The sequence below is a fragment of the Gorilla gorilla genome, chromosome 20, assembly GCF_029281585.2.
Source record: "Gorilla gorilla gorilla isolate KB3781 chromosome 20, NHGRI_mGorGor1-v2.1_pri, whole genome shotgun sequence".
Lineage (NCBI taxonomy): Eukaryota > Metazoa > Chordata > Mammalia > Primates > Hominidae > Gorilla > Gorilla gorilla.
The window spans coordinates 47,000,666-47,024,115 of record NC_073244.2 but is presented as its reverse complement, the minus strand read 5'-3'; the positions used below and the strand labels follow the sequence as shown (position 1 = coordinate 47,024,115).

The following is a 23,450-nucleotide window of genomic DNA, read 5'->3' as shown; positions in this document are numbered from 1 at the left end:
CTGGACAACACAGGAAGACTTTGTCTCAAAAAAAAAGAAAAAAAAAAGAAAAGAAAAGAAAAGAAAAGAAATATGAAGCTTGCCAACACAGAAGAAAAACAGGTGTTAGGGGTCGATGTCCCTGAATGTGAGTAAAGAGGCAGGAAGGGGCTCATTCCCAGCTCCCCGAGGCCACAGCATTTAGGGGAAGCTGAAGAGGAAGTTCCCAAGGAACTGCTGTTTTACCCAGAGGGCTGGGGAGAGTGAAGTGCACCCCGGGGGTCTATGGAGTTGAAGCCAGAACATATCCAGAAGAAAGTCCTTTGAAATCTCACATTTTATACTCGAAATTCTTGCCAATTTTGCATTCACCTCCATCAGTCTATCCATGTGAGTTTTCATATAAAAAGATTTTCAAGTACTTACCAGTGAGTGACATTCTGTAACCTACCCTTCTGCATCCCCTGCCACCCACAGTAAAAATTTGCAAGTGAAAATGAGGCTCTGGGTTCATCCCGTGGTTTTGGGGTCTCCCAGCCTGTCTCCTGCATTGGGATGTCTATTACCCAAGCATTTAAGGTTCTGGTAAACGTGCCCATGCTGGCCTCTCCTCCTCAGAATCACCCACACTCCCAGCCCCTTCCACAGGCAGCCGAGTCCCCCATCTTCTCCCTGGCCTTGTGCGCCCATCCACCCTCCCCATGGTAGCTAGATGGAACTTTCTTTCTTTCTTTCTTTTTTTTTTTGAGATGGAGTTTCACTCTTGTTGCCCAGGTTGGAGTGCAATGGTGCAATCTTGGCTCACCGCAATCTCCACCTCCTGGGTTCAAGCGATTCTCCTGCCTCAGCCTCCCGAGTAGCTGGGATTACAGGTACGTGCCACCACGCCCAGCTAATTTTGTGTTTTTAGTAGAGACAGGGTTTCTCCATGTTGGTCAGGCTGGTCTCGAACTCCCGACCTCAGGGGATCTGCCCGTCTTGGCCTCCCAAAGTGCTGGGATTACAGGTGTGAGCTACTGCGCCCAGCTGCCAGATGGATTTTTCTAAAGTGCAAACCTGACCCTGTCCCTCCACCTTATCACCCTCCACCCTCCATGGCCCCACAGTGCGCCCTTCTCCCATGGTGCGCCAGCCACACTGAACTCTGGTTCATTCTGTGAGTGTGCAGTCCTCTCTTTTCTTTTCTTTTCTTTTTTTTTCTTTCTTTTTTTTGAGACGGAGTCTTGCTCTGTCACCCAGGCTAGAGTGCGGTGGTGGGATCTGGGCTCACTGCAACCTCTGCCTTCCAAGTTCAAGCGATTCTCCTGCCTCAGCCTCCCAAGTAGCTGGGATTACAGGTTCCTGACACCACGTCCAGGTAATTTTTTGTATTTTCAGTAGAGACGGGTTTTTGCCATGTTTGCCAGGCTGGTTTTGAACTCCTGACCTCAGGTGATTCACCCGCTTCAGCCTCCCAAAGTGCTGGGATTACAGGCATGAGCCACTGCGCCTGGCCCTCTCTTGGCTTTTGTACCCAATGTTCTCTCTCCTGGGAAGACCCTCTCTGCCTCGGCTCTCTCTGTAAATCCCTCAAGTGTTCGCTCCTCCGGGCAGGACTGGCTACATAATTTGCAGGGCGCAGTGCAAAATCAAAATGTGGGGCCCTTGTTCAAAAATTATTAATTTCAAGATAGTGACACCAGGGCATTAAAGCAAGCATAGGGTACTTCTAAGTTTGGGGCATGGTGCAACCCCACAGTCACACTGCCATAAAGCTGGCCCTGCCTCAGGAAATCTTGGACTGTCTCCCCACCTCCTATCCCAGGCCCAGTTAGAAACTTCAGATTGCTTCTTGGCCTTTTGGCTAAGATCAAGTGTAGAACCCTCTGGCTCTGGGAGTCCCCTGGGCTTCTGCAAAAGCCCTGATCATTCTTGCCTGTTCTTTCCCCATCCCCGACAACCACTCTGGGATGCCATTGTTTGGTGATTATCTATTTCCTCCACTGGAAATAGAACTCTTTTTTGTTGGTTTGTTTTGGGACGGAGTCTCGCTCTGTTGCCCAGGCTAGACTACAGTGGCCCAATCTTGGCTCACTGCAACCTCTGCCTCCCGGGTTCAAGCGATTCTCCTGCCTCAGCCTCCCAGGTAGCTGGGATTATAGGTGCCTGCCATCACACCCGGATAATTTTTGTATTTTTAGTAGAGTTGGGGTTTCACCATGTCGGCCAGGCTGGTTGCGAACTCCTGACCTCAAGTGACCCGCCTGCCTCGGCCTCCCAAAGTGTTGGGATTACAGGCGCGAGCCACTGCTCCCAGCCTTGAACTGGAACTCTGAGGGCAAGGGCTAGGGCTGTGTTGGTCACCACAATGTTCCCAACGTCACTCCGCATAGGTCAGGACGACAGGCGGCACTGATACCTATCCTTGCTTTTGCGAGGTATGAGAGGGCACAGCCATCAGGGAGGACCCAAAGGCAGGAGGCAGGCGTCAGGTTCCACCCTGAACACAAACATCCTTTTTGGGAACACCTTTTATCTGATCCTCTCACATATGTGCCCATGCAAAGAGCTGCAAAAGCGTGGCATTAGCCTCAGCCTTGCAGGAGATCACAGGTGTCCCCAGACACTCAGGGCCTTTGTCAGATTTAGCCACCCCAAGACACATGGGTTGGATCTGGCAGTACACAGACAGGGCAGAATCCTGGTATTGGGTCTACAGTCACTTCAAGAAAATGCTCCAGCAGCCGGAGCTTTGGTCTAAAAAATGTGCGGGGCCAAAGGCAGATGAGGAATTGATGAAGAATTGACAGTAGAAGTAGTCGTACTCCCTGAGCTCAGGAAATTGATGGACTTAGCTGGGCAGTTGGACAAGCTAATTATTATTATTATTTATAGAGATGGGGTATGGCTATGTTGCCTGGGAGGCCACAGCATTTTGGGGGAAGTTAAAGTTCCTAAGGAACTGCTGTTTTATCCAGAGGGCTGGGGAGAGTGAAGTGTGCCTCACAGGGTCCACGGAGTTGGAAACAGGCTGGTCTTGAACTCCTGGGCTCAAGCAATCCTCCCTGAGGGTGGCCTCTCAAAGCATTGGGATTACAGGCACGAGCCACTGTGCCTAGCTGACAAGCAAAATTTTAACTTTAAATCCTAGACACATGTGATTGTGTGTTTCTGCAGGCGGGTGGGGGTGGTCCCGGCACGCTGTGGGGGAACATGGGGGACCCATGCTAGAGGGACCAGTCTGCCCTCCTCCCATCCTTCCTGCTTCCAAATTTGTAATAAGCTACTACCAAGTGTGTGTCCCCCTTCCAGCCCTGCATCTCCTGTGTCCACATTCCCCCTGACCACCCACTGCCTCTCAGCCTCCATCCACTGTCTGCCTGCTACTTGAGCCTGGAAAAGGTCCGTCATTCCCATGCTACACAGAAGTCCCTCCCCCATCTAAGGGGTGGAGCTGTGTATATCAGAGCCCAGTGTCTTACAACTCTTCTTCCCGTCTCTGCAATCTTGCTGCAGAACTGGGTGGCTGTACAGTAGGGCACACTGTCTGCTGGGTGGGGGGCAGAGGCCTCTAGTAAGGTTGTCTCAAATCTCTCTTCAACCACTTCAGGCCCCAACTTGGTCCGGATCACCCTTCTGCTTGGACTATTGCAGTATCCTCCTCCCCACAGAGCTTCCTTGAGATCAGGGACTGCTACTCTCATTAGACCTCAAAACCCTTCAATGATTGGCCAGGCAGGGTGGCTCATGCCGCCTGTAATCCCAACACTTTAAGAGGCCGAGGCAGGTAGATCATGAGGTCAGGAGTTTGAGACCAGCCTGGCCAACATGGTGAAGAAGTCTCTACTAAAAATACAAAAATTAGCTGGGCGTCGTGGCAGGGCACCTGTAATCTCAGCTACTCGGGAAGCTGAGGCAGGAGAATCACTTGAACCCGGGTAGCGGAGGTTGCAGTGAGCCAAGATTGTGCCACTGCACTCTAGCCTGGGCGACAGCGAGACTCCGTCTCAAAAAAAAAAACAACAAAAACCAAAACCCCTTCAATGGCTTCTCATGCCACTTAGAGGACAATCCAGACTCCTCCCAGCAGCCTACGGGGTCCTGCGTCATCAGCTCCCTTCCTGCTTTCCAGCCTCAACCCAAGGTCACTCTCTTCCCTTCCCTCCCCTACTTCAGTCCCCTGGCCTCAGCTCTTTCACTCATGCTTCCCTCAGCACAGGCTCTTCCATTTGCACGGAATACCCTTCCCACCCCTTTCGTGGTTAACTCCAACCTGCGCATCCTTCAGGTCTCCACCAGGCCTCCCCTCCTCCAGGAAGCCTTCCTCAATCTCTCTTGTTGGGTCAGGGCCCCTGGTTACAGGGTCGTGCACTTCTGTATGTGTCTCCTGCATGGTGCCCCTTGGTCACTGCTGATGCTTACACTTGCTGGTGTGATTATTTAACATCTACAGTCAGATCTGTAATCCCAGCACTGTGGGAGGCCAAGGTGGGAGGACCACTTGAGGTCAGGAGTTCAAGACCAGTATGGGAACACAGTGAGACCCCCATCTCTACAAAAATACAAAAATTAGCTGGGTGTGGTGGCACATGCCTGTAATCCCAGCTACTTGGGAGGCTGAGGTGGGAGGATCACTTGAGGCTGGGAGGTGGAGGCTGCAGTGAGCCATGATTGCACCACTGCACTACAGCCTGGGTGACATTGAGACTGTGTCTAAAAAAAAAAAAAAAAAAACTCAGAAAACATTTGTGTCCCCACCAAATAGTGAGTGCCGCGAAGGCAGCACCTGTGCTGTATTTGTTCCGCAACGAATCCCCAGCACACTGCACACAGCAAGGATTGCTCACATTTAAAAATGTGGGTTTAGGGCCGGACGCGGTGGCTCACGCCTGTAATCCCAGCACTTTGGGAGGCTGAGGCGGGCAGATCACGAGGTCAGGAGATCAAGACCATCCTGGCCAATGTGGAGAAATAAAAAAATTAGTCAGGCGTGGTGGCAGGCGCCTGTAATCCCAGCTACTCAAGAGGCTGAGACAGGAGAATCGCTTGAACCCAGGAGGCGGGGGTTGCAGTGAGCGGAGATCGCGCCATTGCACTCCAGCCTAGGCGACAAGAGCGAGACTTCGAGACACACACACACACACACACACACACACACACACACACACCCCCCTTTAGGAACAGTGCCCTCTGGCTCCCCCTCATGGGAGCAACTGGTAATTGTAGCCAGCACTAGGCCCCCAGCATCCTCACTTCCTAGGCTCCTTTTCTGTTTTTTTGGAGACAGGGTGTCGCTCTGTGGCCCAGGCTGGAGTGCAGTGGCGCAATCCTAGCTCACTGCAGCCTCGAACTCCTGGGCTCAAGCAATCCTCCCGCCTTAGCCTCTCGAGTAGCTGGGACCACAGTCTCGAAACACTATGCCCCTGCTCCTAGGCCCCTTTCCCCAGGACTCATGCCCTCACTCTTCTTGATGACGTCACCTGACTTCAGCTGCCCAAGGCTAACGAACAACAAGAAGGATCTCATGATACTGCTGGGGACTTGGGGAGTAGGGTGTGGTCAGACGAGGTCCCCCAGGACTCAGGCTGGTCCCATGACTCATGGCATAACATGTTCAAGGCCTAGACCCCCCCAGAAAAGCTGTGGCAGAATCTAGGATATGTCATCCCACGAGGTCACAGTCATGTGCCCCAGGTCATGAAAAGGGCCAGTTCAGTCTTGGGCTCTCTTTACCATGCCCTCACACCAGTGTCCCTCCAGGTGACAGGACCCAGGTTCCCTCCACTCTCCTGCCTCTGGGGACATCATTAGTGAAGCCCTGAGTTCAGGGGGTGCTATTCCTCTTACTGCCAACCCCGTTCCTGGATCTCCAAGGAGGCTCAACATCTCCTAGACCGGGGTTTGGTTCTGCAAACCTCCAGGCTTGGTGTCTCATGGGGCCTAGGGCTGCCCAAGACAGAGTAAGGACCCGCCCTGCAAAGACATGGGACTCCAGACCCACAGGTTGACAGGGGCTGCACCCTCTAGCTACATTTTCTTACCCCCTCCTCTCAAATGAGCTGAATCTGCTATCTGCCCCAACTGACCCCCTAACACTGCTCTCTGGGGGGTCACCGCAGCCTTTATTTATATCATTGAACACAAGAGTTTCTTGGGTCTGAATTGCTTGGTCTTCTTCCCCCTGTCCCTCTGCCTGCTGTTCCTGTTTAGTCTTGGTTAGGTTTTTCTTTGCGTCACCCTTAAATATGGAAAGTCCCTAGCCAGGGGCAGTGGCTCACGCCTGTAATCCCAGCAATTCAGGAGGCTGAGACGGGAGGATCACTTGAGGCCAGTTTGGGATCAGCCTGGGCAATATAGTGAGACCCCATCTGTAAAAAAAAAAGAAAAAAGAAAAAATGTCCCATAGTGGGGACTTGGAACCACCCCCCACAAGAAGCCGTCTTAACCCCAGCAGTGTCAGTTCCCATCTCTGCTGACAAAGCCCTCATTTCTATTTCCAGCTTCAGCCTCAGACCAGGGGTCCTGCACCCTCCTGAATGCCACATCCTGGACATCCTCAGGGCCCCCTACACCTACCAAGTTCCCCACTGGCCATATCATCTTTCCCAAACCTGCTCCTTCTCCCTGGTCCTATATGAGGGCAGTCCCCACCATCTTCCTGCCCCACCCCATGGCCCCGCAGCTCCATAACCCACCGCTTCAGCTTCCCACAGTTTCCCGAGTGTCTCTGTCAACCCACTCCCTTTTCTTGTTCCCTAGCCCAGCTGGTCCAACTTCGTCCTCACCCACCCAGGTCCCTGCCCCAGCTTCCCCTGGGGCTCCCAGCTTCAGTCTTCCCCTTGGGTCCACCCTACTCATAGCACTAGAAGGATCTTCCTAAAGCCCCAACCTGACCCCATTCCTCCCTTGCATACAACCCTCCATGGCTCCCCAGTATCATCAGGCCAGAGTCTGAGCTCCTCAGCCTGGAGGTCCTAGACCCTGCTTAACCCTCCTGCCTCACCTCTACCATAGCACCCCCAGTGCCCAGGGCACACCACCACCTTGCTTGTGCTGTGCCCTCTGCCTGAAAGAGCTTTCCTTCTGCTCTTTGCCCAGTTATCTCCGTCATATGTCATTCTCAGATCACATGTGTCCTCCTCCAGGAAGCCCTCCCTGACCACACCTGGGGCTGAGCAGGGTACCTCTTATGGACTGTCACGATCCCCCAGGCTTCCCTCATGCCCACATCCCTGGTCACTCTGTGCTATCACTGTCTGGGGATGTGTCTGTCTCCCATTTGACTTTAAGCCCCTGCAGGCAGGGCTCAGGGCTATCTGGATCACCACAGCATCCCCCAACCCAGGGCATGCTCAGAGCCGACACGCAGGGAACATCTATTGTCTGAATGGATCGCCATCCTCAGCCTCCTCCAGGGTCCTCAGACTGAACTGGGCGGGGAGGGGGTGTCTCCCCAAAGGAGGCATTCCCCAGCTCCAGACCCCTGCTCCGTCCCCCAACCCCCATAGACAGAGACGAGGGCAAGGGTCTTCGCCCAAGCTTAGAAAAATAGGACTTTCTTGTTTTGCCCTGGTGTCCCCGACACCCTCCCCATCAGAGTTTTAAAAACCATGAGCAATTTGGTGAGTTTGAGGCCAGGTCCCACAGGGTGTCCGGGTCCTGCTGTCCGTGGGGCCAGAGGACCCTTAGAGGGGGGGCGCCTGGCTAGGGTCCCACAGGTTCGTGGCCGGGCCCCCAGGGCTCGCAGTCCAGCTGGACCACGGTGTGGGCCCTGAGCGCCGCGGGCTCCGGGGCGGGCGGGGCGGGCGTGGGCGTGGGGCCCAGGGCGCCGTTGGTCTGGGAGCAAACGCTGCTAACAGGCGCGGGAATCTTGGCCTTGCCTGGGGGCTGGCCGCCGTGCACCTTGTAGCGCATTAGCAGCACGAAGATGAAGACCAGTACCGAGGCTACGATGACGCCGCCCAGCGCGATGATCATCGTGCCGCCCAGGAAGGGAGCGTGCGGCGCCCCACATGGCCGCAGCGCAGGTTCGGTGGAGAAGCGGGCGCAGCCCACAGGCCGTGTGGCCGTGAGCCCCGTGGCGCTGTCCTCATACACGGCGAGCACACACAGATCGTAGGTCCGGCCTGACGCCAGGTCCGTCAGCAGGAACGAGCGGCTCTCCGCCGGGATCATCCTGCAGGGCAGGCAGGTGGGGGTCAGGTCTCAGGCTGCCCAGCCCCCATCCTGTGCTTCCCCCACCAAACTCCCTGCGGGGCTAGACTTCCCACCAGTCCACTCCTTCATTTCATTCTACCCAATGAGCTCCCTCTCACCAACATCCCAATTCCCTTTGGTCTGACATCCCATTCAGCCACCTGACTGATACCCCTCCAGTCTGTTGGCCAATTTCACTCTAGCCCACCCTCTCACACGTCCTCATAGCCTGCTGCCCATTTTCACTCTAGTCCCACCACCCAATTTCTCTAACAGCTCACCACGTGAGTTTTTCCAATCCATCCTGTTTCTTTCCTTTCTTTCTTTCTGTTTTCTTATAGACAGGGTCTTGCTCTGTTGCCCAAGCCGGAGTGCAGTGGCATGATCACAGCTCACTGCAGCCTCTGACTCCTGGACTCAAGCCATCCTCCCGCCTCAGCCTCCTGAGTAGCCGGAACTACAGGTGTGCACTACCATGCCCAGCTAATTTTTAAATTTTTTGTAGAGACAGGCTCTTGCTATATTGCCCAGGCTGGTCTCAAACTCCTGGCCTCAAGGCAGTCCAGCCTCCTGCCTTGGCCTCCTTAAGTGTTGGGATTACAGGTGTGAGCCACCACACCTTGCCGGTTTCATTTTATACCCAACTGCCCAATTTCCCTTTTGCACTGCCCACTCAATTTCCCTCCAGCCTGCAGCCCGGCTCCGCTCTAGCCTCCCTGCCCAATTTTGCCCCAATCCTCTGCCTGATTTCACTCTGGTCCCACTGCCAGTCATCTCTCCAGTTCACCACCCAGTTCTGCTCTAACCCTGTCCAATTTCCCTCTAATTTAATCCTTTTGTCTTCTAGCCACCCCCATCCAATTTCCCCCACATTTTACCTCCCAGTCTCCTCCAGACGCTTGCCAATTTCCCTCTGGTTCCCCTATTTCCTGCAGCCTATGCCAAATTTCCCTTTTCCAGCTGCCTGATTTTCCTCTAGTGTACAGCTAGGATTCTCTCCAATCAAACCACCTGATCTCCCTGTACCCCTGTTGCCCAATTTCCTTGTAACCTGCCAATAAATGTCCCCCTAGCCCTATTGCCTTATTATTATGACTGTATCGATGGCCTATTTTCCAATGAGTCCTGTCGTCTGATTCCCTTTTCATTAAACTAATGTGCCTCCGTCACTACTGCTTTCTTTTTCTCCCTGTTGCCTTATTTCTTTCCAGCTCTGTCACCTGCTTCTCTTTTATCTCTGTTGGCTGGTTTCTATTTATCTTTTTCTTTCTTGTTTCCTTTTAATCCTTACCACCCTATTTCACTATAGTTTCTTTTGTAGTTGGGCACCCTGTTGGAGAGTTGACTTATCACCTGTTTTATTCCTAGGCTATTCTAATGAGAGAGGTACAGGGAACTCCGTGGCCGCCTGGGGCAGGGTGACTGTCTAGGACAGCATTCATCCCATTCCCCACCTGGCAAGGTGGCCAGGACTTGTGTGACTTTTTTTTTTTTTTGAGACGGAGTCTCACTCTGTCACCCAGGCTGGAGTGCAGTGGCACAGCCTCGGCTCACTGCAACCTCCGCCTCCCAGGTTCAAGCAATTCTCCTGCCTCAGCCTCCTGAGTAGCTGGGACTACAGGCGTGTGCCACCACACTCAGCTAATTTTTTGTATTTTTAGTAGAGACGAGGTTTCACCGTGTTAGCCAGGATGGTCTCAAACTCCTGACCTGGTGATCCACCTGCCTCGGCCTCCCAAAGTGCTGGGATTATAGGGGTTAAGCCACCGCGCCTGGCCGACTTGTGTGATTTCCAGGGGCAGGACTTCCGTGGAATCTTCCGAGTCATGTCTGAGAAAGGGAGTAGAATGAGCTCAGTGGGTTGCCAGGACTGAAATGGAAATCAAGTGGCCTTTTCTTGAGGTGTTGGCCCCAAGGGAGGGAAAGGACATCCAGGTACTACTAGGTCCCCAAGGAACAGTCCTCAGCCTTGGGGAGGTCCAGTCTTTACAGTCAGCCTTGGGACTGCACCCTTGGCCCAGCCTGGCCGTGAGGACAGGGACTCACCCACAGCCGCAGTCCATCCATGCAAGGTTGGACTTTGGTAAGAGGTGTCAACAGCACCTGGGTCAGCAGCCACCACTGCTGACCACATGCAGTCACTGCAGATGTGCTGAGTGCTCTCCAGCTTGGGGGAACAAGTTGGACTGAGCCACCTCTTGGAGTGTGTAAACCCCAGGTTCTGTGTTTGCAACAACAGGAGAGAGAAGAGAATCCCCCACAAGTGTGGCAAACTGGATATTTCTGTTTACCTGGCAAAAGGAACTTGAACTAGGTTTGATTTGATTTAGAAAATAAAAAATCTGTCGGGCGCGGTGGCTCAGGCCTGTAATCCTAGCACTTTGGGAGGCCGAGGCGGGTGGATCACGATGTCAGGAGATCGAGACCATCCTGGCTAACATGGTGAAACCCCATCTCTACTAAAAATACAAAAAATTAGCCAGGCGTGGTGACAGGCGCCTGTAGTCCCAGCTACTTGGGAGGCTGAGGCAGGAGAATGGCGTGAACCTGGGAGGCGGAGCTTGCAGTGAGTCAAGATCGTGCCACTGCACTCCAGCCTGGGCAACAGAGTGAGACTCCGTCTCAAAAAAAAAAAAAGAAAAGAAAAAATCTACACTGGGTGCGGTGGTTCACGCCTGTAATCCCAGCACTTTGGGAGGCTGAGGCAGGTGGATCACCTGAGGTCAGGACTTCCAGACCAGCCTGGCCAACACGGCAAAGCCCCGTCTCCACTAAAAATAAAATGCAAACATTAGCTGGGCGTGCTGGTGCACGTCTGTAATCCCAGCTACTCGAGAGGCACAAGAATCGCTTGAACCCGGGAAGCGGAGGTTGTAGTGAGCCGAGATTGCACCACTGCACTCCAGCCTGGGCGACAAAGTGAGACCCTGTCTCAAAAAAAAAAATATGGATGTCACTATATTAGAACTTGAAACATGGAATAGTTCACACCACATACACCCAAAGCCCAGTCTCTATCAAACCTCCCCCCTGCAATTTCCTTCTAACCTCTGGTCTGATTTCTTTTTCTAACAGAGCTGCTTATTTCATTTTTTCTGGGCTCCCTGTGCTTTCCTGTTTGATCTCCTTTTCTTCCTGCAGCCCAGCTAGTATCTAGTCCTGTCATCTGGAAAACCTGGTGTTTCTCTCTTTATCTTTACAACTTAAATTTATTTTTATCCCCTTATCTTCCCCACCCACCCTTGCCCATTAACATTTTATTCTTCTGCCCTGATTACTTTCTCCTCCCGCTGCCTGGTTTCCTTTTTATGTTTGCTACTACTATTTATTCTTGCTGCCTAATTTCTTTTTACCCATGCAGCCTGATTTCGTTTATCCTTATTGCTTGATCTTTTTTAGCCCTGTAGCCTGATATATTTTAACATTTGCTGTCTCATTTACTTCGTCCTTCTTGTCTGACTTCTTTTTATCACTGCTGTCAGATTTCATTGACCCTTTCTGCCAGATTCTTGTTATCCTTGCTGCCTGATTTCTTTTACTTTTGCTCTCTGATTTCTTTTGGAACCTTCCGGCATCACTTATCAGTTGCGCTTCGGTGTAGGGTATTAGTAGGTGTACCCTCAACCCTCCCCTTGCTTCACTCCCCCACCCAAGCTACCCCAGTGCCTGGACCCTGCACCTGTAGACGAGGATGTCATCAGCCGAGCTGTTGTACTGGATCTGGTACATGCGGATGCCCGGGATAGGCCGCTGATCCGGCCACTGGACGAGAGCAGCTGTGGCCCCGTGCTCAGTCACCTGGACGCCACGGTCGGTAGGGGGCCCAGTGTCGGCCACCTTGGCAGAAGCAGAGGCAGCGGAGGGTGGGGTGAGAGCATCAGGATCCCCGTCCCGCGGGGGGTCACAGCTGGTGCTGTTGGCTAGCTGAGGAGGTGGTGGGGGACCCACAGTCAGCTCCACAGCAGCTGTGGCCTCGCCAGCTGCATTGGCCGCAATGCAGGTGAAGATGCCACCATCACCCGGCTCGGTGACCAGCAGCTCCAGCGTCCCATTGGGGAAGGCGCGGGCACGGCTTGAGTTGCCTAGCAGCCGGCCCTGGGGTGACACCCAACGCACACGGGGCTCTGGGTCCCCCACTGCCCGGCAGCGCAGGGCAGCCGGCCGACCTGCGGGCACAGCCAGAGGCGGCGAGCGGTGAGTCACCACGGGCGGCTCGCAGACAAACTCCTCCTCGCCCACCGCCCAGAAGTAGCGGCCGCCCAGAGCAGGTGGGGACGCGCAGGCCTCGAGGTCGTCCTCCCGCGCCAGGCGACGCAGCCACACCAGCTCGCAGTTGCAGTGCAGGGGGTTCCCGCCAAAGGCCAGCACCAGGGCAGAGGCGGGCGAGCCCCGGGGCCTGGCGAGCAGGGGCAGGCGGGAGAAGAGTGGGTCGGGTGGGATTGTGGTCAGGCGGTTGGAGGTCATGTCCAGCCGGGCCAGCTTGTGCAGGCGGGAAAAGGCGCCGGCGGGCACAGAAGCCAGCAGGTTGTGGTCGAGGCCCAACGTGTTGACGTTGCCCAGGCGGCCCAGGGCCTCCCAGGGCAGCTGCTCGAGGTTGTTGTAGGAGAGGTCGAGGTCCTCCAGCGTCTCGGCACAATCATCCAGGGCGCCAGCCGCCAGCGCTGCCAGCTGGTTGTTGCTGAGGATGAGGTGGCGCAAGTTGACCAGGCCGCGCAGCTGGCCCTCGCCCAGTGAGGTCAGCCGGTTGCCATCCAGGTGCAGGGCACGCAGGGCCCGCAGGTCGGCGAAGGCGCCGGCAGCCACGTGGCGGATGGTGTTCCGCGACAGGCTCAGATGCAGCAGGCCCGTCATGTTGGCCAGGTCGCGGCGGCGCACGGAGGCGATGAAGTTGTCTGCCAGCCGCAGCTCGGCTGCCCGGCGGTCCAGCGAGGGTGGCACGAACAGGAGGCCTGCCCCTGGGCACAGCACGCTTAGGGGCAGCGACTGTGTCTGGCAGCGGCAGCGGCGGGGACATGGGCTGGGTGTGGCTGACTGGGGTGGGGATGAGGCAGGGGCCAGCGGCAGCAGGCACAGGAGCAACGGGAGGATGGCCATCGCGGGCAGGGGTGTCCTGCGGAGAAGAGGGGAGGCGTGAGGGCAGAAGAGGGGTTCTACAGGGGCTGGGGGTGGTCTGAGACCAGGAGAGAAGGTCACAGGCGGCTGAGGGCAGAAGGGCTGGTCAAAGACCGTCAGATGTGACCAAAAGCCAGAGGAAGGCCAGGCGCGGTGGCTCACACATGTAATCCCAGCATTTGGGGAGGCTGAGGCAGGAGGATGGCTTGAGGCCAGGAGTTCAAGACCAGCCTGGGCAACAAAGTGAGACCGTGTATCTATTATACAAAAATTTTTAAAAATTAGCTGGGCATGGTGGCGCCCACCTGTGGTCCTAGCTACGTGGGACACTGAGGTGGGAGGATCAATTTGAGCCCAAGAATTTGAGGCTGCAGTGAGCTATGATTGCGCCACCACACTCCAGCCTGGGCAACAGAGCGTGACTCTGTCTCTCCAAAAGAAAAAAGAAAAGAAATGGTCAGAGAAATGACAGCTGGTCTGGGTGAGTGGCAGGAAAACCAGAGGGCTTTAGACATGGTCAGAGATGGTAAAAGCTGGCCATGGGGAGACGGGGCAGCCAGGGTGGCAACAATGATCAGAAGTGGTCAGATATGACCAGAGAAGAGAAGCGGTTACAGATGGTCAGGAAGATGAGCAGTGGACAAAGAGAAGGGAGGGCATGGGTTGGGCTCAGATCTGGGGGAGATGACCATGTCAGAGACACGTGGTCAGAAACGGCCCAAAGCCAGCAAGGTGGTCAGAGAGGAGGAAAAGGACAGACATGGCAGAGTCAGTGGGAGCCCAGGACAGCTGCTCAGGAGGATGGTGCGGGGAGAGGTCATCGGAGAGAGGAAAGGCAGCAGAGATGTTCGAGATGATCAGAGGGCATCAGCGAGTGAGAGAGAGGAGAGGTGGCCAGAGATTATCAGAGGGCATCAGTGAGTGAGAGAGAGAGAAGAGGTGGCCAGAGATGATCAGAGGGCATCAGCGAGCGAGAGAAAAGAGGTGGCCAGAGATGATCAAGAGGGCATCCGTGAGTGAGAAAGAGAGAAGAGGTGGCCAGAGATGATCAAGAGGGCATCAGTGAGTGAGAGAGAGAGAAGAGGTGGCCAGAGATGATCAGAGGGCATCAGTGAGTGAGAGAGAGAGGAGAGGTGGCCAGAGATGGTCAGACAGTTGCAGACTGGGAGTTAGGGTCAGGGGTGGGAGGAGGGCAAGAGCAGTGGGAGAGATGGCCAGAGAAAGGGAAAGGTGGCCAGAGGAAGCTAGAGAGGAGAGATGGACAGAGGCTGCTGGAGAGAAGAGTGGTGGACAGCAATGTCAAAGATGGATGGGGACGGTCACAGACCCAGGCTTAGATTCAGGGGTGGAGAAAGAGCAAGAGAGCTGGTGAATGATGATTAGAGAGAGGCACAGTGGACACAGATGTCAACGATGGTCACTGAGAAGCAGCAGGCAGAGGCGACTGGAGAGAGGACCTGTGGACAGGGGTGTCACAAAGATGATCAGAGAGAAAAAGGGAACAGAGATGGCCATTGAGAGGACAGGTGGAGAAAGGAGACCAGAAAGAGGAGTGGTGGACAAGAGAGGTGGCGGAGACGGTCGGACAGGATAGACAGCGAGAGGCTGTAAGGGTTGCAGGGGTCAGAGACCTGGAGGTCCCATCAACTGGGGCAGGGAAGGTCAGAGAGGGGCAGGGATGGCCAGTGTCCAGAGAGTGTTTGGAGCAGAGCAGGAGCTGAAGGCAGACCCATGGGGGAATGTCTTTTTTTCTGGAGAAACCCCAAGAGTGTCAAAGGGTACCTGGTACCGTAACCCGCAGCCACAATGCTCCTCCCAGCCCCTCCCCACCTTGAGGTTTCAGCAGCCTTACCTGAGCTAGAAGCAGCCCCAGGGAGCAGAGTTCTAGCTCCAGGGGAGTCAGAGGTCAGGGCTCTGGAGGGAGCATCTGGTCATGCTTTTCCTGTCCCCAAGGCTTCTGTAGAGGGACTGTGTCCTGACTCGGCTCAAATCTGTGGCAACGGAGTCTCCAGACCTTAATACTCGGGGTTCCAGACCCCTAAATATTGGGCCTCTAGGGTCCAGTTTTAGGGGTCCAGTTAGGGTTGTTCAGGGTCAGGGTCTCCCAGGTCCAGTCTTGGGATGCTAAGCAGCCAAACGGTGGGGTTTAGAGTCTGAGATCCGATCCCGGGGTTCTGCATTCAGATATTGGGGTGCTGAGTCAAGACTGGGAGGTCTCAAGCCACAGATTTAAGCATTCAGGTCTGCAGCAAGGACTTCAGGCCCAAACTCGGGTTCAGGCCCCTTGGAATCCCACAGTCCAGATCTTGGAATTTGAGGTCTGAATCCCAGGGTTCAGGTCCCCAAGAGTGGGTTCCAGGGTACAGTACTGGAAATCCAGTCCCAGATTTCAAGGTCCCAGGCCCAGAATTCAGAGTTCAGCTCCAGGCTTGAGGTTTTAGATGTCAAATCTTGGGGTTCTGCTCCAAATATTGGGGTCTGTGTTCCAAATTGTGGGGTTCCGGCTCCAAATATTGAGGTCCCAGTGACCGATGTTGAGATTCCAGCCCCATATACTGGGGTTCAGGCTCCAGATCTTGGGGTTCCACGGCCGGATCTCGGGGTACTGGTCCCAGATCAGGGTTCCAGGCTCGGGTTTCCGGAATTCCCGATTCAATCTGGGGGTGCAGGCCCCCGAGGTGGAGGTTAGGGCGCGGGGTCCGGGGCGGCGGCGTCCCGGCTGGCTTCCTGGGCTGCGGCGGAGGCTGACTGGGAGGGAGGGGACCGGCTGCGGTGGGGAGGGGGGCGACCGGGCAGCCCCAGGGCCGGGTGGGGCGAGGCCTGGGAGCGGAGGGACGGTCAGACAGACTGGGACACGCGGGATGGGGGCACCGCAGCGCAGGCGGGGGCGCAGGGGGGAGGGGCCGCGCTCAGAGACCCCTCCCCCGCCGGGGCCGAGGCGGGGGCCGGGCGGGGGCCGGGCTGGCGGGCCGGGTCCAGGCGCTCCCGCGGCCTCCTCGCCGGGAACCCAGGGCAGCGCGCGCACCGGCGCTTAAAGGCGCAGGCTCCGCGCGCACCCGCGCTTAAAGGCGTAGGCACCCGCCCCTTCTCTCAAAGACGCGCCCCGGCCCCACCTCCCATGGAGTCGCACTGGCGCTGCTGGGAACGAGAATCCCTGGATACAGAGAGACTGAGACAGAGAGACAGAGAAGAACGGAGATACAGAAAGGCAGACAAAAAGATGGGCAGGCTTAGATTGATGGATAGAGAGGAGTAAATGGAAAGAGGCAGAGAGACAGATTGAAACACACACATATTCGAGACATGGAAATGCACAGAGACAGCGAGACACAGAGAGAGATGGAGAGACAAGAGATAAGGACAAGTCAGAGAAAGACAGAAACAGAGATAGAGACGTGCGTGCGCGCGCACACACAGACACACACACACACACACACACACTCACACGCTCTAAGACGCAGCACCTGGGCTGTGAGAATGGTATGTGTGTATGTGCATTCAGTAACCATTCCTAGCCTTGAGTGTAGCGCTTCATTCCAGAGCCACTGGCCCCCCAAACCTGTCTCTTTCTGCCCCCCTATCTCAGCACCACCTCCCTGGAATGTCCTTTCCACGGTTGGAGTTTCCTTACCTGGCCATGCCCGGCAACAGGCTTGATCTTTCAGGCCAGAGGGGCTCCTTCCCAAGGCTCCTTTCTCTGCCTGCAAGAGGGAAAACTTGTGCCATCTGGGATTAGGGAAAGACCTCAAGACACACTGACAGCCGGGGGCGGTGGCTCACGCCTGTACTCCCGGCTCGTTGGGAGGCCAAGGCGGGCGGATCTTTTGAGATCAGGCGTTGGAGACCAGCCTGGCCAACATGGAGAAACCCCGTCTCTACTAAAAATACAAAAATTAGCCGGGTGTGGTGGCGGGCGCCCGTAATCCCAGCTACTCGGGAGGCTGAGGCAAGAGAATTGCTTGAACCCGGGAGGTGGAGATTGTAGTGATCTGAGATCCAGCCATTGCACTCCAGCCTGGGTGACAGAGTGAGACTCTGTTTTTAAAAGAAAGAAAGAAAGAAAAGCAGAGAGGGATGCCTTGCCTTGCAGGAGTCAGGCCAGGTGTCCTTGCAGTGCAGCCCACCAGGATCACCCGGGGGCACCACAGATCTCCAGGTCCCAACCTCAGAGTTTCTGGTTCAGTGGGTCTGAGGTGGGACCCGAACATTTGCATTTTTAATAAGTACCCAGGTGATGCTAATGTGACTTTTCAAAGACCATACTTTTTTTTTTGAGACAGGGTCTTGCTTTGTCACCCAGGCTGGAGTACATTGGTGCAATCATAATTGACTGCAACCTCAAATTCCTGGGCTCAAGCAATCCTCCCACCTCAGGCTCCAGAGTAACTGGGACTACAGGCATGCATCGCCATATCCAGCTAATTTTAAAAATTTCTTGTAGAGACAGGGTCTCAATATGCTGCCCAGGCTGGTCTTGAACTCTTGGCCTCAGGCAATCCTCCCTCCCAGGCCCCCCAAAGTGTTGTGATTACAGGTGTGAGCCACTACACCTGGTCAGGGACCACATTTTGAGAACAGCTGGGCTAAACCAGGGCTATCTGCACTGCACACGGAACTGTCTACCACAACAGCTATGCTAAAACCTGGTGGGTTGAGGGGATGTAGCACCGCAGATATGTACCAAAGAGACAAATGTATTTAGAGACATAAAGAGGAATTCAGTCTATAAGGGACTTAAACAATGCAACAAGCAAAAAACAAATAACCCCATTTTATTATTTTATTTATTTATTTATTTATTTTTGAGACAGAGTCTAGCTCTGTTGCCCAGGCTGGAGTGCAGTGGCGTGATCTTGGCTCACCGCAAGCTCCACCTCCCGGGTTCACGCCATTCTCCTGCCTCAGCCTCCCGAGTAGCTGGGACTAGAGGCGTCTGCCACCATGCCCAGATAATTTTTTTTGGTATTTTTATTAGAGACAGGGTTTCACCATGTTAGCCAGGATGGTCTTGATCCCCTGACCTCGTGATCCGCCCGCCTCGGCCTCCCAAAGTGCTGGGATTACAGGTGTGAGCCACAGTGCCTGGCCTATTTATTTATTTATTTATTTTTGAGACAGAGTCTTACTTTGTTGCCCAGGTTGTAGTGCAGTGGCATAATCTTGGCTCACTGCAACCTCTGCCTCCTTGGTTCAAGTGATTCTCCTGCCTCAGCCTCCCAAGTAGCTGGGATAACAGGCACCTACCACCACGCCTAGCTAATTTTTGTATTTTTAGTAGAGATGGGGTTTCGCCATGTTGGCAAGGCTGGTCTTGAACTCCTGACCTCAGGTGATACCCCCACCTCGGCCTCCCAAAGTGCTGGGATTACAGGTGTGAGCCACTGCGCCCAGCCCCCATCTCTTTTTTTTTAAGACAGAGTCCTGCTCTGTCGCCCAGGCTGGAGTGCAGTGGCATGATCTCAGCTCACTGCAACCTCCACCTCTTGGGTTCAAGCTATTCTCCTGCCTCAGCCTCCCAAGTAGCTGGGATTACAGGCATGCACCACCACGCTTGCTGATTTTTATTTTGAGACGGAGTCTCACTCTGTCACCCAGGCTGGAGTGCAGTGGCGTGATCTTGGCTCACTACAACCTCTGCCTCTGGGGTTCAAGTGATTCTCCTGCCTCAGCCTCCCGAGTAGCTGGGATTACAGGCACGTGCCACCATGCCCGGCTAATTTTTGTATTTTTAGTAGAGACGGGGTTTCACCATGTAGGCCAGGCTGGTCTCAAACTCCTGACCTCAGATGATCCACCCACCCCAGCCTCCCAAAGTGCTGGGATTACAGGCGTGAGCCACTGTGCCTGGCCATTTTTAAACAAATTTTTAGTACAGATGGGTTTTCACCGTGTTGGCCAGACTGGTCTCGAACTCCTGACCTCAGTTGATCCGCCCACCTCAGCCTGGGATTACAGTGCTGGGATTACAGGCATGAACCACTGTGCCCGCCCTTTTTTTTCTTTAAGAGAAATGGTCTTGCTTTGTCTCTGAGGCTGCCATGCAGTGGCATGATCATAGCTCCCTGCAGCTCAAACTCCTGGGCTCAAGGGATCCTCCCACCTCAGCCTCTCAAGTAGCTGGGACTACAGGAACATGCCACCATGCCAGGCTAATTGTCTTATTTTTCATGGAGACACGGGGTCTCGCTATGTTGCCCAGGTTGGTCTCAAACTCCCGGACCCAAGCAATCTTCCCGCCTCAGCCTCCCAAAGTGTTGGGATTACAGGCGTGAGCCACTGCACCCAGCTGGGACAACATTTGAAGAGAAGGTCACCTGGACATAAAGGAACAGGCCTATTTAGGCAAGAAAATGATCCCTGGGTGGAGATCCCTGTGCAAATCAGGAACCTAAAGACTCCAGCTGTTGACACAAACCACTGCTGATTCAAGTGCTAATCAGAAATCTGATCCCTGTGAACAGAAACCTGTGCTGATTCATGTGCTAACTATAAATCTATGTTGATTGTCAACTTTGTCCTGAAGAAGGTCTAAGTAACAAATTTGGGCAGGAACAAGCGCTGGTAATCAGCGACTCAAAGAGATTCACATGTTAATGACCATCTTGACTTGATTCATGTGCTAATTACAATTTTAGGATAACTGAATAGGGTGATGAGATATTCCTATGAAGAAGAGCCCAGACTTGGTAGCCCGACAGCCTAGTTCAAATCCCAGCTCTGCCATTGACATGTTGAATAACTTTGAGCAAGTGATTCGCTTTTCTGGGCTTCAGCTTCACTCCTAGAAAGGAGGGCTGATAATATCTCGAATGGTGGCTGGGAGGATTGAATGGGCTAAGATACCTGAAGCGCAGGGAGCGGTAAGTGGCCTAGGAAATGCCTACTGTATGAGTCTTAGGTGTAACAGTAGCCTGATTATCATATGCAGCCAACAGGTGCTGCTCTGTCATTCGGTCCTCATAGCGGGCCCCACCTCCAATTTCTTCATTACTACTACCCTTTCGTGGGCCAGGTCCAGGGGACTTACCCTCTGGAAAATCTTCCCAGAGGTTTCCAGGGCGACCCTCAGCATCCCCAGCACCGTCCCCGCCCCTAACCCTACCCTTCTGGGCCCCATTCCCAAACCGGAGCATGATCACTCAGCCACCACGTGGAGGCAGCAACGCATCGCTTAGCCGCTGCGCGCGCGGCGCATTGTGGGGTGCATAGTCTCGCGAGCCGGTTGAGCGGTGGTTCCGGCCTGGCAGACGAACTACATTTCCCAGAAGACCACGCGACACCCTCTGCCTCACCTTGTTCCAATGTGGAGGCAGAGGCCACACCCACTCCTAGCGCGCCTCCGGAACGGCGCGGGGGATTGTGGGGTGTAGGGACTGGGCGCCGCGCCCGAAAAGGGCGGTGCTGCGCAGGCGCGGGAGGCCGCTGAGCCTGCCCTACCTCAGCGCGTGGGTGTGGACCCAAGTCCCGGTCCAGGACCAGAAGCTGCAGCCTCCAGAGCTGCAGAGAAGGCAGCGGCGGGAGCAAGAGCTAGACCGACTGTTGAATGTGCCCTGCAGCCACCCTGGCGCCTTCTCACTCTCTTGCATCCCAACGTCCTTGTCAGCTGTGGAGCCTGTTAAAGGCGCTTCGATCCTGGGGGGAGAAAACACACAATTTCCCTACTTTTTTCTCTTTTTCACAGCAGTCCCCCTTTTAAAGCCTTATTAATGTTCAGTCGTACACAGAAATAGAATAATATAATGATCCTCTAAGTACCCATCACCCAGCTTCAACAATTATCAACATATGGCCAATCTTGTTTTATTTATTCCACCTCCCCCAAAGTTAGTTTAAAGCAAATCCCAGACATCACATGATTTCATCCATTATGTATCTCTAAAATATAAGGTTCTTAAAAAAAATTACTATAACATTTTTATCGCACCTAAAAAGCCAACAAATCCTTAGTAGTGTCTTAACATTCATCCTGTCTCCAAATTTCCCTAAATGTCATAGAAATGTCTTTAAACTGTTGGCTTGTTCAAATTAGAATCTGACCAGGGTGCCTGCATTGTACATTGTATTTGTTTGTTACCTCTTTAAGTCTTCTATTTTATAACTTTTCCCTCTCCCTCTCATTCATCTCAGTCTAATTTTTTAATTTTATACTTTTTTTTTTTTTAAGATGGAATCTCGCTTTTGTCACCCAGGCTGGAGTGCAATAGCACGATCTCGACTCACTGCAACCTCCACCTCCCAGGTTCAAGCGATTCCCCTGCCTCAGCCTCCTGAGTAGCTGGGATTACAGGCATGCGCCACCACACCAGGGTTTCACCATGTTGGCCAGGCTGGTCTGGAACTCCTGACCTCAGGTGATTCTCTGGCCTTGACTTCCCAAAGTGCTAGGATTACAGGTGTGAGCCACTGCACCTGGCCAAAATTTTATACTTTTTTTTTTTTTTAATAGAGACAGGGTCTCACTGTGTTGCCCAGGCTGGTCTCAAACTCTTGAGCTCAAGCGATCCTCCTGCCTCGGCCTCCCAAAGTGTGATTTTTTTTTTTTTTACAAATTTTAATTTTTTCCTTTCTTTTTGACACTATCCACCTATACATAATCTCTTCTCAGTCTGATTTGACTGGTTTCCCCTCTTGGTGTCCTTTAATATGTTCTGCCATCCTCTGTATGTCTTGCAAACTGGTAGATCTAGAGGCTGAGTCAGATACACATTCAGTTTGGGGTTAAGTATACTTTAGGGATAATATTAAGATCTCCTATCAGAAGGGACATAATATGTGGTTGTCTTTTTTTGTGCTGCTAATATCTGGTGTTGGTTTTGAGTTTTGTTGGCCAGATCTCTCTATTGGTGTTAAAACCACACCCAAACTTCAGGAAGGAAGTATTCATATACTCTCTCTCCACTTCACAAAAATGAAACTTTTTATTGCCAAAGCTCATCCTCGTTGCTAAATTCAAGAGGCAAGTCTCCACCTTCAACTCACTATCCCCACAACAGTGGCCACCATTCCAGGCCTGTCCTGTGCTGTCCAGTATGGTAGCCACTAGTCACACATGTGGCTATTGAAGACAAGTCCTAATTGTGATGTGTTGCAAATATAAAATATACATAGGGATTTCGAAGACTTAATAGGAAAAAAGAATGTAAGCCAGGTGGGGCGGCTCATGCCTGTGATCCTAGCACTTTGGGAGGCCAAAGCGGGTGGATCATTTGAGGTCAGGAGTTCGAGACTAGCCTGGCCAACATGGTGAAACCCTGAGTCTACTGAAAATACAAAAATTAGCTGGGTGTGATGGCATCTACCTGTAATCCCAGCTACTCAGGCGGCTGAGGCAGGAGAATGACTTGAATCCCAGAGGAGAGGTTGCAGTGAGGCGAGATCATACCACTGCACTCCAGCCTGGGCTACAGAGAAACTCGGTCTCAAATAAAAAGAAAAAAATATAAAAAGTAGCTCATTAGTCATTTATAAAATATTGATAACATGTTGAAATAGTATTTTGGATATGTTTATATAAATATTATCTATTTATTATTATTATTATTATTTTGAGACAGAGTTTCACTCTTGTTGCCCAGGCTGGAGTGCAATGGCACAATCTCGGCTCACCGCAACCTCCGCCTCCTGGGTTCAAGCGATTCTTCTGCCTCAGCCTCCCGAATAGCTGGGATTACAGGCATGTGCCACCACGCCCGGCTAATTTTTTGTATTTTTAGTAGAGACGAGGTTTCTCCATGTTGGTCAGGCTGGTCTCGAACTCCCAGCCTCAGGTGATCCACCCGGCTCGGCCTCCCAAAGTGCTGGGATTATAGATGTGAGCCACCATGCCCAGCATATCTATTAATTATTAGCAAAATAATTAAATTCAAGTGAAATATTTTATTAAATTACTTTCATTTGTGGCCGGGCACAGTGGCTCACAGCTGTAATCCTAGCACTTTGGGAGTCTCAGACAGGAGGATCGCTTGAGTCTAGGAATTTGACACCAGCCTGGGCAACTTAGTGAGACCCCATATATAAAAAAAAAAATCTTTAAAAAATTAGCCAGGTGGGATGGTGCACCCTGTAGTCCCAGCTACTCAGAAGGGTGAAGCAGGATGATCACTTGAGCCCAGGAGATTGAGGCTACAGTGAGCCGTGACTGCACCACTGCACTGCAGCGTGGGTGAGACAACAAGACCCTGTCT

General features: G+C 53.3%; 1 protein-coding gene across 1 annotated transcript; it reads right to left on the bottom strand.

Moving 5' to 3' along the window:
* Positions 1-298: 298 nt before the first annotated feature.
* On the bottom strand, positions 299-16,310 carry LRFN3 (leucine rich repeat and fibronectin type III domain containing 3). Its single transcript, XM_055369075.2, has 3 exons — positions 15,119-16,310; positions 11,834-13,264; positions 299-8,134 (listed from the first exon to the last, which is right to left on the bottom strand). The coding sequence occupies exons 2-3, from the start codon at positions 13,246-13,248 to the stop codon at positions 7,663-7,665; spliced, it is 1,887 nt and encodes a 628-aa protein (XP_055225050.1). The 5' UTR covers positions 13,249-13,264; positions 15,119-16,310; the 3' UTR covers positions 299-7,662.
* Between the last annotated feature and the right edge of the window lie 7,140 nt (positions 16,311-23,450).